The following is a 16,038-nucleotide window of genomic DNA, read 5'->3' as shown; positions in this document are numbered from 1 at the left end:
TTTATCATTAAATAATAGTATCAAGTATTAAAAATTATGTCTATATTATTATTTTTTCTCCGGTGTCGGTCCAAAAAGATTAGCAGGCAGCAGGCAGCAGGCAGCTCCAATTCCAAATTCCCCCCCAACTTTCCCAATACGATCGACGCTTTAATAATGGCCTGCAATGGACTTCCCCCTGTCAAAAAATAATGGCCCGCAATGTGATCCGCGTTTTCTAAAGTCGTGGAAAACACAGTGGCTCCGGCTCGATTCTCTATAAAAATGGCAGCCAATGGGACCCACAACACAACAGGAGGCACCTCTGACGGCCATAGCTGTTTCTCTGCAAAGATATGCCACTACTATTGTTACCACTCTACTCGCAACCTCGCCCACCCATTCCTCTCTCTCTATCTTCTCGGTGAAGACAAGTAAGATACGGATACCCATTACCCAGAAAGAAAATAAAAAGAAGAAACTTTGATATAGGAATCTGGATCCAATGCCAGCTTCATCCTTCTTCGTTGTCCTTCTCTCCTGCTTCCCAATTGCCGCTTTGGCAGGAGACCCTTTTGTGTTCTTCGATTGGACTGTCTCCTACATCACTGCTTCCCCACTTGGAGTTAAACAACGGGTTATTTCTTCACTTCCATTCTCTGCAGTTCTCTTTACTTGTTGATTTTGTTCCTCTACTCTCAAGTTTTTTTCACTCTCGTTCTTAGGAAGTAAATGCACACTGTTTAGGAATAGCTCATGTTAAATTTTGGGTAATGTTCATGTGATTAGTTTCTTGGAAATTAGTTGCTTACTAGAGAATCATTTTAATAAGCTGTAGAGTGAAAAGCTAAAGAAATTTAACTCGGAACAAGTTCCTAATGCAAATCTTGTAATGCCTACGGCATTGATGAAGTATACAAAGAAATTTTCACCGTCATTCTCAATTTAGACAATACTTGTTTATACAAACTTTTCAACTCTACCTCCGTGTTCGACCCAAAGTAGCCAGTCTTGTAGGAGGGTTTCGGTCAGAATTCAGGTCGCGAAGTAGAGCTATACCTCTTCCTCCTTCCCAAGATGTTAGTCAAAATCTAAAACTCACCATTAAAAGATGAAAGCAAAGAGAAAAACGAAGATATAAAAATTAAAGGAAGAGCTAAGGGCGAATGTAGTAATCTAGCACTGACTTAAAGCAAAATGCAAAAAAAGGGTATGAGTGGTGCCTCAAGATCTACCATTAATCTGTTGGAGCGATGACAACATAGGAGCTCTCTTGTATCTCACGAAAGTGCCTTTGTTAAATAACGTCAGGATTTTGTCACTGTTTACTAAACTCATTTGTGACGTATAGTTTGTACTTAGTTATTCTTATTATGGCACCTGAGTTCTTTTGCTGTCTTTCTTTTTGTATTTTAGTGATTTAACTAAAGCCTGAATTTTTTATGTATAGATAATAGACAATCTTATTTGCCAATTGCTCTATATGCGAGAACTTCTTTCCTTCTTTCTTAAATGGCGGCAGGGCAACTCCCCATCCACCTCTACAGACTTTCCCATCCCTGTTGGCAATTATATATGTTTGGCGGTGACCTCACTTTTCTTATTGGGGGAAAATGTTGATTTGTGCCCAAAGGGCTTTCAGGCTTAATTTTGGGTTGTGGAATGTGATGCATTTCTTCTTGTGCCCACACAAGTTACTCTCGGATTATTAGTTATCATAATATTGCTGTTGGTTGTTGCTTCATCATTAGCTAACTCTCGGATTTAGAAATCTATGAACCACATGTTTCCAGCAGTTACTATACAATATAAACTAAATAAATCCATACTGACAACCAAAAGTTTCAAACTAGTTTCTTCTCAAAACAGTTGTAATCTATCTGAGCAAATTTGTGAGCTCAGATGCTAGAATTGAATGGTTGAATGTGGTAATTGAGACCCTATGTAACGCCCCAATGGAAGGCCTAAACCACATGGCCTATACTCCAAAAGGACTAGTCAATGATACAATTGGAGTCCCATTAGAACCTTATAAAGAGCAAGAACTTCTCCTTCCCAAGCAATGTGGGATCCCATACACCACCTACCCTTATCCATATCATATGGATTATCACACCCTATCACTCAGTAATCTAATCGTGAAGCATGTAGTGGCCATATGAGTGTGTTTTTCAATTTATCTGAATCCTTTAACATTATTGTATTAGATGTGCAAAGTCCTACAATATGCTGATTCAAAAATCAGGCATTTGTACTTGCATAATATAATAAATAAATTACTTGCTTTGTCACGATGTAATCTTGAGAATTTGCTTCTCGCATCTGGAGATCAATACCACTATAAAGACACCTTTGTTTAATGCATTTTTTGCACTATTCTTCCTGCCAGGTGACGTCCACCATATTTGTATGTTACTCTTAGAACTTTATTCTTGGTCTACCCATCAACACTTGATTCCCTATTAATTTTTACTCTTAATATTTGTGCTTCTTCAAATATGCTGTCAACGTGTCATTTATTTTTTTAACCATCTACATTCCTTTTTCACTTGATGCATGAGTTATGAGTAATTGACCTTAAACTTGGGTATGAAGATGAGGTTTACCTGTTGACTGCTTAAGCACGGTCAACCTATCTTTTTACTTTTCCATTATATCTTTCTCATACTGATCCTAGATTTTGGAATGGAGGCTTTATTTATCTGTGTTCCTATAATATTGTGCATTCATTTACTATGGTGTACATCTTTATGTTGTGGTTTATATACCACATTGTGCTTAATATCTTGGCTACTCCCCCCTTGCCAATTAATTTTGATTGAATTATTCCAGGTGATTGGGATTAACGGGCAATTTCCAGGACCAATTCTCAATGTCACTACGAATTGGAATGTTGTTGTCAATGTCAAGAATGACCTTGATGAGCCGTTGCTACTCACATGGTATATCTACTTCTACCGTAAAGAATTAGCGAAATGCATGTATCGACTTTATTAATCTTAATATTGCCTAGTGTAATGCAGGGATGGCATACAACATAGGAAGAACTCTTGGCAAGATGGTGTTTCAGGGACTAATTGTCCAATTCCTGCTGGTTGGAATTGGACATATCAGTTTCAGGTTAAAGATCAAATAGGGAGTTTCTTTTACTTCCCTTCCCTAAGCTTTCAGAGAGCTGCAGGTGGATATGGGGGAGTCATCATCAACAACAGAGAAGTGATTCCACTGCCCTTCGGGACGCCAGATGGAGATATTACAATCTTCATTAGCGACTGGTATACTAAGAGTCATAAGGTCGGTGTATATCTTGTTAGGGTTATTTTTGTTGGTTTCCTTGGTATTGACTGATGCTTATGGTGAAACAGGAACTAAGGAAGGATGTTGAAAAAGGAACTGACCTTGGAGTTCCGGATGGTATCCTCATTAATGGACTTGGTCCCTATCGCTTTGATGAGGCAGTTGTTCCAGATGGCATTGTTTACCAGACACTAAACGTTGAACCAGGTAACTTTCTACAATGTGTGTGCCAATCATGTAGCATTAACCTTCTCGACTAATCTAATTGTGTGTAACTTATAAAAAAAAACTATTCTAATTGTTTGTCATGGATCAGGATTCTTTAGATTTTCTAGCATAACCTATGGGGTGGATTTCTCTAGATCTCAACCTTTTAAATTCAATAGTAGGACTTTTGCCATAGAAGACTGAACTTTTTAGCAAGAACACTTTCCGGCCAGGCCTTACTATCACTTTGAAATTCAAATATCTATCATTTCAGTATTTGCCTTATTTTTGTACATTGACTTGAATTGAAAGTGAGAAAATTTTAATGCGGTAAAATCTCTACCATGAATTTAACTAATCACAATAAGCCTATAAACCCCTACCAACTAACAATAGATCATAACCGCCCATTCGTCAAGTTTTGATCAGTTTAAATATCATCATGAACTAATCACATTTCTTACCTTTGTGCAAACATAGAATTGTTAGCTTACTAATCTTGTACTAATTATTTGGTAAGCAGCAATGGCCAATGATCTGAGAGTCACTAAAATAGAGCACCTATGATTAGGACACCCACCAATCACAAACCGCCACATGAGAATTCTAGTATTTTTTGGAATGGCCATACTACACAGGATTATTTTTCAAATTTTATTTATTTTTTTTTTAAAAGACATATATAACCACCCTTAGGGTGGACTAGAGGTGGTGACCGCGATGCGGCCACAACCTCTACTGCAGCCAAAGATCCATCTCGAAGCAGGGTGGTCGGAGACCCACCTTGCCTGGGGCTTGGGGTGGGCAGCGGGGCCCCGCCCGGCTTCCGCCCCGCCCCGCATAGAGAGGGCATAGTGGGGGCGGGGAGGGGGTGCCCCCGCCCCGCACCATGCGGGTAGCACCCCTACCTGGGGCGATCCGGCCAAGGGTGGATGGCCACCCCTTTTTTTTAATTTACATTTTTGCAGATTTAATTTAGTGTGGGCGAACCTATTTTATTTTCTTTATCTGTAAATAAGGATTTTATTGATGAGAACCTATTTTAATTTGTAAAAGGCTGATGTGTCATCTTGCTATTGGAGGGTGTAGAGGATCTGGTTTATGCTAGGTTCTGATTGAAGATAAATTGAAAAAATAGATCAATGCTTTTTTCTTATTAACCACGAGGGAAAATGCTATGAAAAAAGTACAAATACAAATGCATTAGCGGTAATTTTGAGTGGTACATTTGGCAGGGCTGAGTAGCAGCACCCTAACCACTAGGCTCTCATCCATGCTCATAAGTTCACATTCTTAAAATCAATCCGTTTTCCTCTACATGACTAAGTTAATAAACTTAATAGAATAATCATAAAATTTCTTTTGCCATGTACTACTCCCAAATGTACCTCAATGAGCCTAGAATATTATTTATCTTTATACATGAAGGCCAGGTTGAGACCAATAAAAGATCTCCAACTTAGAATATTAATTCATATTGAAAGCATGACCTATAAACCTATTTTCACGTGTGATGGCAGATGTAAAATGAAACCTATGAGTGAATTAAAGGTAGAGAGAAGACTGCATAAAGATGGGGAGAAGCATGTTTGATTACCCTTGTGGAATGAAAGGAGTGGGGAAAGTTCTCACAAAATCCAAAGTCTTGATATTATATAGTATATGGTTAAAATTCTGAAATGCAGTTGAATTAGATACGAGGATATTAAAGATGAATTAAAAGGAGACTTTGTATTTGTTCTTAATTATAAACAATTGTATATTTGAAGTATTTTTTAAGCCACCGAAATCCAAGTTTGAGATAAGAGAGAAAATGTTCAATTAACCTGAAATATATGTGCAGTTTCTCTTAGTTGCAGTTTTTGTAATAGCCAAATGTTTGAAATTTCATTTGCTACAGGAAAAACATACCGCCTCCGGGTGCACAATGTTGGTATTTCAACTAGCTTGAATTTCCGAATACAAGATCATAACTTACTTCTTGTGGAGACTGAAGGATCTTACACAGTTCAGCAGAACTACACAGACATGGATATTCATGTGGGTCAGTCATACTCATTCTTGGTCACGATGGATCAAAATGCTAGCCATGACTACTACGTGATTGCAAGTTCGCGGTTTGTCAATTCATCTGCTTTGGTTAGGGCTACTGGAGTTGCCATTTTGCATTACTTCAACTCTCTAGGACCTGCTTCAGGTCCTCTTCCTGATCTTCCTAATGAATACGACTCTTATTTCTCAATGAATCAAGCAAGATCCATAAGGTTGTAGTTAAGTATATCTCTTTTTGGATTAATGACATAAATATCCCAAAAGGACATATTGTATGCTTCATCAAAGATTCTTAGAGTCTTGCATCAATCAGTAACATTTCCTATGCAGGAAAGTGAGTGGTTGAAAGATGGTTTCATCCCTGGTCTCAACATTAATAAGTTATGTGATCTGGGATAAATTATCTTTTCAACTGCTTACAATTGACATTTTTGTCGGAGGGCAAAGCAACATTGTTATTGTGTTGGATGAGTAGTCATGGATGCTGGGCAGACTATTGTCACATTCTCATCTCCATGGTGCTTTTCAGGTGGAATGTCTCTGCTGGTGCTGCTCGTCCAAACCCACAGGGATCTTTCAAATATGGTCAAATTACAGTTACGGATGTATATGTGATCCTCAATAGACCTCCAGAGCTTATAGATGGGAAGTGGCGTACTACCCTCAATGGTATTTCATATTTGCCACCTTCAACACCCATAAAGCTTGCGCAGCAGTTCAACTTGCTGGGAGTCTACAAGCTGGATTTCCCGAATAGATTGATGAACAGGCCTCCCAAAATGGATACATCTCTAATTAATGCTACTCACAAAGGATTTATGGAAATCATCTTTCAAAACAATGATACAACTGTCCAGAGCTACCACATGGATGGCTATGCATTCTTTGTTGTGGGGTGAGCCTTTAGCTTTGATGTCCTTAATTGAAAATTTCGAGTTTGTGTACTTAAAAGATTGATTTGGACAATTTCCTGTTGCAACTGTAGTATGGATTTTGGAGTGTGGACAGAGAATAGCAGAGGCACTTATAACAAATGGGATGGTGTTGCTCGCTGCACTACACAGGTATGCCTGTCTCTCAATCTTGACCCAAAATGCTTTTGTAGAGAGATCACCTGGTGAAACAATTTTTGCATTGGAAAACTGCAATGGAGGGATGGGGGAGACAATAACTAGGAAGGTGATTGAGCTTAATTTAGGAAAAGAAAAGTAGAGATTATCTTAAATGCCAAGGAGTTCTATAATCTGTATGAATGCTAATTTTCTTCGGATTTTCTACATGGAAGAATTGCAGAATGGGTCTAGGGGATTGTGTGTATGTGGTGCTCCCTGCCTCTCATTACATTAGGAACCTACTAGGCATACTGTCAAAATTAAATGCAAATCCTAGGTGTTTAATTTTCTGGAAAGATCCTCTTTGAAATCTAAAAAATGAACCCATTTGATTTCCACTGTGACGTAATGCTATCAGCATTTGCCAGGTAGCCCCTTTCAATATTGAATCTTAAGAATATCTCATACAAATAGATTTAAGATACCTAAGATTGGATACTAGAATCTAGCTACCGGAAGAAATCGATTCAGAAGTGATACATATTCAGAATTCTATAAAACAGTCACCCTAGATGAAGTAAATCTTTTCATAGAAACATTTCTTCTTGAGAACAGGTCTTTCCTGGAGCTTGGACAGCCATTTTAGTTTCTCTTGACAATGCCGGCCTTTGGAACCTTCGTGCAGAAAATCTTAATTCATGGTATCTGGGGCAAGAAGTTTATGTGAATGTAGTAAACCCAGAGACTGATGGCACTGAAGTTCCTTTGCCTGAAAATACTATATATTGCGGCTTACTTTCATCATTACAAAGGTAAGAAGGCAAACACAACTACACCTTGTCAGTTCGATTATTATACTACATTTATGCAATGGAAATCAAAAGCATTTGCAATAATCTATATATATATATATATATATATATATATACTGAAAAGTATACAATTCATACAAAAAACTTCCATCACCTTAACCAATAATTTTATTTGTTTCTTTCTTGTCTGCAGTGATCAGGCTCACAGAATCAAGTTCTCTGGTGCACCGTCTTCATCAGATGTAAGTAGAAGAATTTTGGTTATAGTAGTGATAGTATTCTTAGGAACTTGCATAGGGTAATCAAGTTGGATTGAATGATAAGCAAGCCTTATGTATCAAGTAATTGAACAAGATATTTTTTTTATGTAGTTTGAGGAATAGTGGAATACAAAATATATATAGTTTTCATTTGTTTCCACGGGAAGAAAAATCAAGGGAATGGAGTAGCTGTAGAATATTATTGCTGGATGAAAAGCATGTAAAATTGTAATTCTATTGTGTATCATTGTAATTTTGAAACTGATGAATGTATAATTGATCTAGTGTTGTGATGTAAAATTACAATGCCAACATCTACATGCAGCTTGTGATTGATTAAAGACATGCATCATGTCAAATAAACTCGAATCCTTTTTGGGATCGATCATTTATGGCCATCGGTTTGTTTTAAAATCTGTTGATCACCGGCCAGTGGTGGAACCCTCCCAAAGATTTTTATAATTTAAAGTTTTTCCTTTTTTTTCCTCAAATTTTTATGTATATGACAATTGGCCCCCCAAAAAAATTATATACATAGAAATATCAGTATGGTACGACACAGCTTTACTTCAAATTTTCTCATGTATATATATTTGAGTTCACTCTAGGGAGCTGCACGCACTGTTAATTGTTTTTAATAAAATTAATTTAGGTCTTTTGAAATTAATTATATCATCTCTTGTAAAAGTAGAGATGAATTTTCATTTCAGTTGACCTTTTTTTTTAGATAACCTTAATGCGCCAATAATTCCATTAAATGCACTTATGACGGCGTGCGTGACAGCTCATAAGGCCCACCCCTTTTTGTTTTTGTTTCTTATTTTTTATTTTTATTTTTTGTCGTGCTGCATCTGTGCATCATCGCAATTCATTTCGACGCCTCTGTGTTATTCCGACGCTTGGTGTACAGATAACAGTTGCTACTAATTGCATGCAAGTAGGGGTGCTACCGGCCTCCTACGGGGCAGGATAGCCCCCAACCCGCCCCCGGTCTTAGAGTGCAGGAGTGAGGGATCTTGTTCCAGATAACAGGGTGCAGGTAGAGGGGGTCCTCTGTCTGCCCCCCGCATCCTACTGGGCCAAAGGCCCAGAAGCCGTTGAAATGGGCTCAAAATGGCCCAGGCCCATAAAAATAAAAGTTTTTAAAAAAAAAAAAAAAGTTACATGAATAAAAATAATATATACATATACAATTTTATATAATTAAGACTCTAATGAAGTACTACTATAGACTACAAATCTACTACCTAATAAAAACTAATAAATAATAATAATAACTAAGCTATTACAAAAATAAAATGGAAAATCTAAACAATTACAAAATTACAAAGAAAAAAATGTCCAAGAGACATTGTATCAACATTATAAAATTACAAATCAAATACATAATACGTACATTTGATTCAAATTTCAATATTCTAAAAAATTAATAATCTAAAAAAAGAGGCGACCTGTTTGGGTTTTTGACTGTGACATTTGGGGCGGTCGGATAGGTAGTCTTTTGAGGCTTGAGCACATATTCATATTGCAATGGAGGTAGACATCGTCTGAGTCGTCTCATGTGGTTCTACAACAATCAATATTAAAATCAATACTGATGAAATTGAAATGAATATAAATAAATCAAAATAATAAAATAAAAACAACAATTACCAGATGGTGCAGATCCAAATTGATCACCAGCCTCTTCGTCAGTTTCTTTAAAATCTAAAACATCCGGAACATAAATATAATTTTCTATCGTCCAACTCTGTGTGCATATAAATGTCTCCATAGTTGTAGGAGACAATGAATTACAGAAAGGATCCAATATGCGCCATTTGGTACTAAAGGCAGACTCCGAGACAACGGTGCTAATAGGGATGGCCAACACAATTCAGGCAATCTCAGAAAATATGGGATATTTCTTTGATGCTACCTTCCACAATCATAATATGTCAAAATCATCATCATCTTGAATAAAATCTGCTGACAAATAATTGTCTAACTCTGAAATTACCTCTGTAGATTGATGGACTAGTGTGGGATTATGTGTGAGGGTCTTAATCCATGCCAATCTATGCTTCTTTGTTACCCCGGTGTCTGGAGGAGGTGTTGGGGTAGGTGTAGTAGATGTAATACCACCCTTAATTGCATTAAACTCATCATAAAATTTATAAAGTGTATCTCGGGCCATCTCACCAATAAGATCAGTCTATGCCTAATCATGCGCAAGTCCCAAACCATATAACATACCTGAAATTTTTAGACAGAATCAAAAATAACAACCACATATAACAAAATATTTAGTCTAGTCAAATCTCTACAACACTTGTCATATTTGACACTCATGGTCAATGTCATCCTCCTCATCCTTAGATTGGAATCCCTACACATGTCGTCTAATTCTTATTTGCACCCTACATATTTGTTGACAAAATTCATGGGATGTAGGGTGCAAATAAGCAGATAACTTCAACGTGCTATCGTAAAAAGGTTCGAGAAAATCAACAAAAGTAGCAACTACCTCCCAATCATCATCATTAGACATTCATAAACCCTCGTGCTCATCAAAGTATTTAACATATTGAATGTCTTCATCACCCAATAATTGAAAGGCTGCCTTATATTCTTGGGCCGCCTCCAACATCAAAAAGGTTGAGTTTCATCTGGTAGGAACATCAGTACAAAGACCATTCTTTGATGTTATGTCTACAGTCTTCACAACAAAGTATTGGTAGTGAGGCAAACTACCAAACCCGCTAGTTGGCCCCTTAAAACATCTTTATCTTTCCAGTACATCTTTTTAATATCTTAGGTTCCAATTCTTGGACAAATTCTTGGAACCCTCTCCCATGCACAAACTGAAAAGGTAGCTCGTCTATGATAACCATACGAGCTAATTTCCTTCTACACTCATCAGCATTATACTTTGTATACCCCTTCAATGTTGGACCTCCACTACTCCCATCCATCATTTTTTTCAGTTAAGTTTCTAGTCTAGATTGACTCTTCTTCAGTAAAGATCTTAATATTGGACTCTTCTTGCATTGTTCCTCTAGATGAAACTTTAACTGGGATGTACCATATTTCTTATAGTGACATCCATATATTTTCTCACAATAATTATATTTAACTTGGGGGTTATTGGGGTCACCACCCTCTAGTTTGGTAAAATGAGACCAAACTACGGAAATAAGTTTCTTGCTTTGTGTGGGCTTGGGGGCGAGGCAATGTGTATTCCCACTCCCAGGGGTTGAAGTAGGGTTAGGTTCTGGGGCAGGGGTACTGGTAGGGGTAGGAGAGCTATCAGTGAAATCCCTTTGAGAAGACATTCCTGATTCCACAACACAATAAAAAATTATAAAATCAATCAACACACTGCATATGAAAATCATAATAATACACGACATAAGAAAATCATAAAATTTAAGGGGTTTCAATTGAAACCATTAACACAATTTAGGGGTTCAATCTGAAGTCCTAAAATTTAAGGGGACTCAATTTAGGGGTTTCGTTAAATTGTGTTAGGGGGTTCGGATTGAACCCCAAAATCAATTTAGGGGTTCAATCCGAAACTCTAAAATTTAAGGGCTTTCAATTGAAACCCTTAAATTGAAAATTAAGGGGTTTCAATTGAAACCACTCAATTTAGGGGTTTTGGATTGAACCCCTAAATTGATTTTGGGGTTCAATTCGAACCCCTAAAATTTAGGGGTTTTAATTGAAACCCCTAACTCAATTCAGGGGTTCAATCCGAAACCCCTAAAATTTAAGGAGTTTCAATTAAAACCCTTAAATTGAAAATTAAGGGGTTTCAATTGAAACCCCTAAATTTCAAGAATGGGTTTCGGATTAGAATCCTAAATTGATTTAAGATTCCTAATCCGAACACCTAGAGGCCAGAAATAGTGAAATACAAACTACAAAAAAAAAAATAATAATAATAATAATAATAATAACAAAAACAAACAAACAAAAACACACAATTTAGGGGTTTTAATTGAAACCCCTAACTCAATTCAGGGGTTCAATCCGAAACCCCTAAAATTTAAGGAGTTTCAATTAAAACCCTTAAATTGAAAATTAAGGGGTTTCAATTGAAACCCCTAAATTTCAAGAATGGGTTTCGGATTAGAACCCTAAATTGATTTAAGATTCCTAATCCGAATACCTAGAGGCCAGAAATAGTGAAATACAAACTACAAAAAAAAAAAAATAATAATAATAATAAAAACAAAAACACACAACGAATCAAACACATGCACAAATTTCTCCACATCACACAAATTCACAATTATTCTCATCCTCCATCTCCGATTCAACTCATCCTTCCTCTAATCTCCAATCCAAAACTAAAAAAATAAAATTTAGGGTTTCAGATTTCTTACCTTTGAGTGGTGGCGAGTCAACGACGGTGGAGCCGTGGAGTGACTGGAGTCTGGTGGTGTGGTGCTGCTCGTGCAATCGTGCGAGACGGCGATAGAGACTGAGATAAAATAAAATAAAATAAAATGAGGTGAAAGCATCTCTAGCTACATCTTCAGTCCCCTAGCATGGTCCCGTAACCAACCCCCCCCCCCCCCAAAAAAAAACAGGTGAAAGCATCTCTAGCTACACCAAGTCATCTCAGCTCATCTCAACTCATCTCACTACTATTCAGCAACTTTAACTCACAAATCTCACTACTATTCACAACTCATCTCATTATTATTCATAATTCATCTCAACTCATCTCAAGTCATCTCAAGTCATCTTCGAATCCAAACATCTCCAAGTCTTTAGAGTTTAGTCCCCTAGCATGGTCCCGTCGAAACAAACCCCCCCGGTTACCGGACCCGGATGGCAGAACCTCTAGCCACACAAACTTTACCTTGAAAACATGATCACCTGCAGATATTTCCAAGGGTGGCACGTGAAGGCTCCATTGACGTCTCCTTAGCAGTCATGCATGACGTTAGAACTGTACTTAGGTGTAGCTTCCAATTGTATTATTAAATAATCTTTTTAAAATATAAGTAATGTGATGTAAACTTTTTATTACAATTTATAAATAATATCAGAGCTTATCTAAACTAAAAATGTGAAATTTAAGCTATATTATTTATGATGGACTGACCTGATGAGAATGTCAAAAATTTAAAGAGATAAATTGTAATATCTCATATAATAAAAATAAGGATATGTGATACATGAAATTTCATTTTGTTTCATAAAAAAGAGTTCTTACTCTTTATAAACTTTTAATAGAGCTCTAATTATATTATTGACTAGCATTATAGAATATAAGTCATGTAATTTGAATTTTCTATTGGGGTGTTACATAATTTAACTAATTATATAATGTCACACACTATTCACACAACATAATTTGATTTGTAAAATTTAAATTTTAAAATTTATCTTCTAAATCAAATTATGTCACGTGGATTGTATGTAGTAGAAAAATTTTCAAATATAAATATAATTATATAATATATATAGAATTTAACTAATTATATAATGCCATATACCATTCACACGACTTATCTTTTAAATCAAATTATAATATGTGAATTGTATGTGGTGTAAGAATTTCTAAATAGAATTATTATTATATAATATATATATATATGCATATTATACATATTGTAAGAATTTCTAAATAGAATTATTATTATATAATATATATATATATGCATATTATACATATTATTCTCAAAATTTAAATTAAAAAAAAAATATAAACTTAATTATTTATATTATATTTTGGACACGAGCCAAACATATTGCAACAATATAGCCCGCCTACCTAGCAATCTCTCTCCATTTCCAACTCTCCTCGTTCTTCATCATGGTCGTGCCCCATTTGTTCTTGTGCATGTTGAAGATCTGAAACTGAGTCAAAATCTGTTATGGGTAGCAAAAGCCGCCAGCTCCATGTATTCTTCTTTCCCTTTATGGCCCCTGGCCATATGATTCCAATGTTAGACATGGCCAAGCTATTCACAACCCGAGGTGTCAAAGCAACCATAATCACCACCCCGCTCAACGTCCCTACAGTTGCGAAAATGATTGAAAGAACCAAAACCCGCGGCAATGGTGTCGTCAAGATTGATATCCAAACCATCGAGTTCCCGGCAGTAGAGGCCGGCCTCCCAGAAGGGTGCGAGACTACTGACTCCAGGACTACCCATGAAAAGATGACCACTTTTATCATAGCCCTTGCGATGCTCCGTCAACCACTCGAGCAGCTACTGCAAAATCATGATCATCCTCATTGCATTGTTGTTGACATGCTCTTTCCATGGGCAATTGATGCTGTCGCTAAATTTGGTATCCCAGTGCTTGTTTTTAATTCAACCTGTGTTTTTTCTTCGTCCGCATTGGTGAGCATGCGACAGTACGAGCCTCAAATGGAAGTTTCATCTGATTCTGAACCATTCGTCATCCCTAACTTTCCTGGCGAGATAAAGTTGACAAGGAAGAAATTGCCAACCTTCACCGAGAAAAAATACGTTGAAGCATTCTTTTCCGACTTCATGAAAGAAGTTGGAGAATCCGAGGTGAGGAGCTATGGGGTTGTTTTAAACAGCTTCTACGAGCTCGAGCCAGCTTATGCAAATCATTACGAAAAGGTTTGCGGAAGAAAGGCATGGTATATAGGCCCACTTTCACTCTGCAACAAGGACGCTGAAGACAAAGACCAGAGGGGAAAAGAATCCTCCATTGATAAATATGAATGCTTGAAGTGGCTTAACACAAAGAATATCAATTCAGTTGTTTATATATGTTTCGGAAGCTTGTCTAACTTCAATAATTCTCAGCTAATGGAGATTGCAATGGGTCTTGAGGCTTCTGGGCAGCAATTCATCTGGGTTGTGAGGAAAGACAAAAGCGAAAAAGAAGATGAAGATTGGTTACCCAAGGGATTTGAGAAGAGAATGGAAGGTAAGGGATTGATTATAAGAGGTTGGGCACCCCAAGTTTTGATTTTGGATCATGAAGCAGTGGGAGGATTTGTGACACATTGTGGGTGGAACTCGACATTAGAAGGAGTGGCTGCTGGGCTGCCTATGGTGACATGGCCAATGTTTGCTGAGCAATTTCTCAACGAGAAGTTAGTGACTGAGGTATTGATGATTGGTGTTCCTGTTGGTGCTCAGCAATGTGTTGAAATGAGTGGGAATGATAATCCTATAAAGAAGGAAGCAATAGAGAAGGCAGTGAGGCACCTCATGGAAGGTGAAGATGCAAAGGAAATGAGAAGCAGAGCCAAAGAACTTGGGGAGATGGCAAGGAGAGCCATTGAAGAAGGTGGATCGTCTTATTCCGATTTGAATGCTTTAATTGAAGAGTTAAAGGCCCTCGACAGTTAAGTTTGTTGGAATGAACTAAGCGATATGGATAATATCTCAACTATCTTTCTGCTTTGGATTAGGTTTTATTAAATTTTATGAGTCTGTTTTTGAGATTTCCTTCTTTAATTTTTGCTCCTATGTTCCTCTGTTATAAGTTAGTGTTCTTATGTTATAAGTGAGTGTTTATTAATAAAATTGGACTATCGTCTTATTCTTAAAAAAGGAAAAAAAAAATAAAGAAGAAGAGTGAACTATCTTCCTTCAATAATTGATTTAATGGAAATTTTTAGTACTTTAAAGATTATGGTTCGACCGTCTGAAATTGAGAGCTTTGTCATTAGATTATACAAATATAAATATAATTTTAGATTTTGTATTCGATTATTTCACTCAAAATTTATTTTTACAGTAGATTATCCATCTATTATGTAAAATAATAATAAAATATTATAAATTTAATAATATTATTTTCTTCAATTTTTTTTATTCTATTAAATTAATAATTTTTTTTGTACATTTGGCAGGGCTGAGTAGCAGCGCCCTAACCACTTGGCTCTCATCCATGCTCATAATTAAGTTCAAATCAATCCGTTTTCCTCTACAAGACTAAGTTAATAAACTTAATAGAATAATCATAAAATATCTTTTGCCATGTACTACTCCCGAATGTGAGTCTAGAATATTATTTATCTTTATACATGAAGGCAAGGTTGGGACCCATAATCGATCTCCAACTTAGAATATTAATTCATCTTGAAAGCGTGACCTATAAACCTATTTTCACGTGTCATGGCAGATGTAAATTGAAACTTGAGTAGTGATACACAAACAATCTATCTGTAATTTATCTATTATTTTTTTATAAATTATATTTTTTTCAAATTTTAGATACTTTAAATCAAAATCAAAAAATAAAATCAAATTTAAAAAATATATTATTTTATTTAATAATAGTTTAAGAGTAATAAATTAGTTAGTAATTTAATATTTCTCTGAAAATATATATCTGCAGGCGATAATCATGTTTTTAAGGTGAAGTGTTTGTGTGGCTAGAGGTTCT

General features: G+C 36.3%; 3 protein-coding genes across 6 annotated transcripts; 2 read left to right on the top strand and 1 right to left on the bottom strand.

Annotated features, from left to right (window-relative positions):
• Positions 1-89: 89 nt before the first annotated feature.
• Positions 90-7,959, top strand: LOC108986805 (monocopper oxidase-like protein SKU5). 2 transcript variants are annotated; one of them, XR_001995426.2, is made up of 9 exons: positions 90-616; positions 2,812-2,921; positions 3,003-3,273; positions 3,345-3,483; positions 5,384-5,747; positions 6,065-6,430; positions 6,521-6,599; positions 7,273-7,399; positions 7,593-7,959. XR_001995426.2 is itself a non-coding variant. In XM_018959566.2 (9 exons), the coding sequence occupies exons 1-9, from the start codon at positions 485-487 to the stop codon at positions 7,699-7,701; spliced, it is 1,767 nt and encodes a 588-aa protein (XP_018815111.2). In that variant the 5' UTR covers positions 90-484; the 3' UTR covers positions 7,702-7,959. The 2 variants fall into 2 exon arrangements, 1 of the variants encoding a protein (XP_018815111.2); XM_018959566.2 differs by having other exon boundaries at positions 7,203-7,399.
• Positions 7,960-9,062: 1,103 nt separating this feature from the next.
• Positions 9,063-10,725, bottom strand: LOC108986798. Of its 3 annotated transcripts, none has more exons than XR_001995424.2 (3): positions 9,659-10,725; positions 9,313-9,577; positions 9,063-9,226 (listed from the first exon to the last, which is right to left on the bottom strand). XR_001995424.2 is itself a non-coding variant. In XM_018959555.2 (3 exons), exons 1-3 carry the CDS (start codon positions 9,833-9,835, stop codon positions 9,086-9,088), a joined length of 372 nt encoding a protein of 123 aa, XP_018815100.1. In that variant the 5' UTR covers positions 9,836-10,725; the 3' UTR covers positions 9,063-9,085. The 3 variants fall into 3 exon arrangements, 1 of the variants encoding a protein (XP_018815100.1); XM_018959555.2 differs by having other exon boundaries at positions 9,313-9,366; XR_001995423.2 differs by having other exon boundaries at positions 9,064-9,226; positions 9,313-9,573.
• A 2,679-nt stretch (positions 10,726-13,404) lies between these two features.
• Positions 13,405-15,215, top strand: LOC108986806 (scopoletin glucosyltransferase-like). Its single transcript, XM_018959567.2, has one exon. It carries the CDS (start codon positions 13,533-13,535, stop codon positions 14,994-14,996), a length of 1,464 nt encoding a protein of 487 aa, XP_018815112.1. The 5' UTR covers positions 13,405-13,532; the 3' UTR covers positions 14,997-15,215.
• The last annotated feature ends 823 nt before the right edge of the window (positions 15,216-16,038 follow it).

The sequence above is a fragment of the Juglans regia genome, chromosome 5, assembly GCF_001411555.2.
Source record: "Juglans regia cultivar Chandler chromosome 5, Walnut 2.0, whole genome shotgun sequence".
In the NCBI taxonomy this organism is placed as follows: domain Eukaryota; kingdom Viridiplantae; phylum Streptophyta; class Magnoliopsida; order Fagales; family Juglandaceae; genus Juglans; species Juglans regia.
This window is presented reverse-complemented; position numbering and strand designations above follow the sequence as displayed.

Bases quoted from the DNA above. Each gene is read 5' to 3' on its own strand.
- LOC108986805 (XM_018959566.2), top strand. From the start codon at position 485: ATGCCAGCTTCATCCTTCTTCGTTGTCCTTCTCTCCTGCTTCCCAATT. The intron at 2,922-3,002 runs GTATATCTACTT...AGTGTAATGCAG, and splicing joins GAGCCGTTGCTACTCACATG to GGATGGCATACAACATAGGA. The intron at 7,400-7,592 runs GTAAGAAGGCAA...TCTTGTCTGCAG, and splicing joins TTACTTTCATCATTACAAAG to TGATCAGGCTCACAGAATCA.
- LOC108986798 (XM_018959555.2), bottom strand. From the start codon at position 9,835: ATGGCCCGAGATACACTTTATAAATTTTATGATGAGTTTAATGCAATT. The intron at 9,367-9,658 runs GTAATTTCAGAG...CGGATGTTTTAG, and splicing joins TAGTCCATCAATCTACAGAG to ATTTTAAAGAAACTGACGAA. The intron at 9,227-9,312 runs GTAATTGTTGTT...TGATTGTTGTAG, and splicing joins ATTTGGATCTGCACCATCTG to AACCACATGAGACGACTCAG.
- LOC108986806 (XM_018959567.2), top strand. From the start codon at position 13,533: ATGGGTAGCAAAAGCCGCCAGCTCCATGTATTCTTCTTTCCCTTTATG.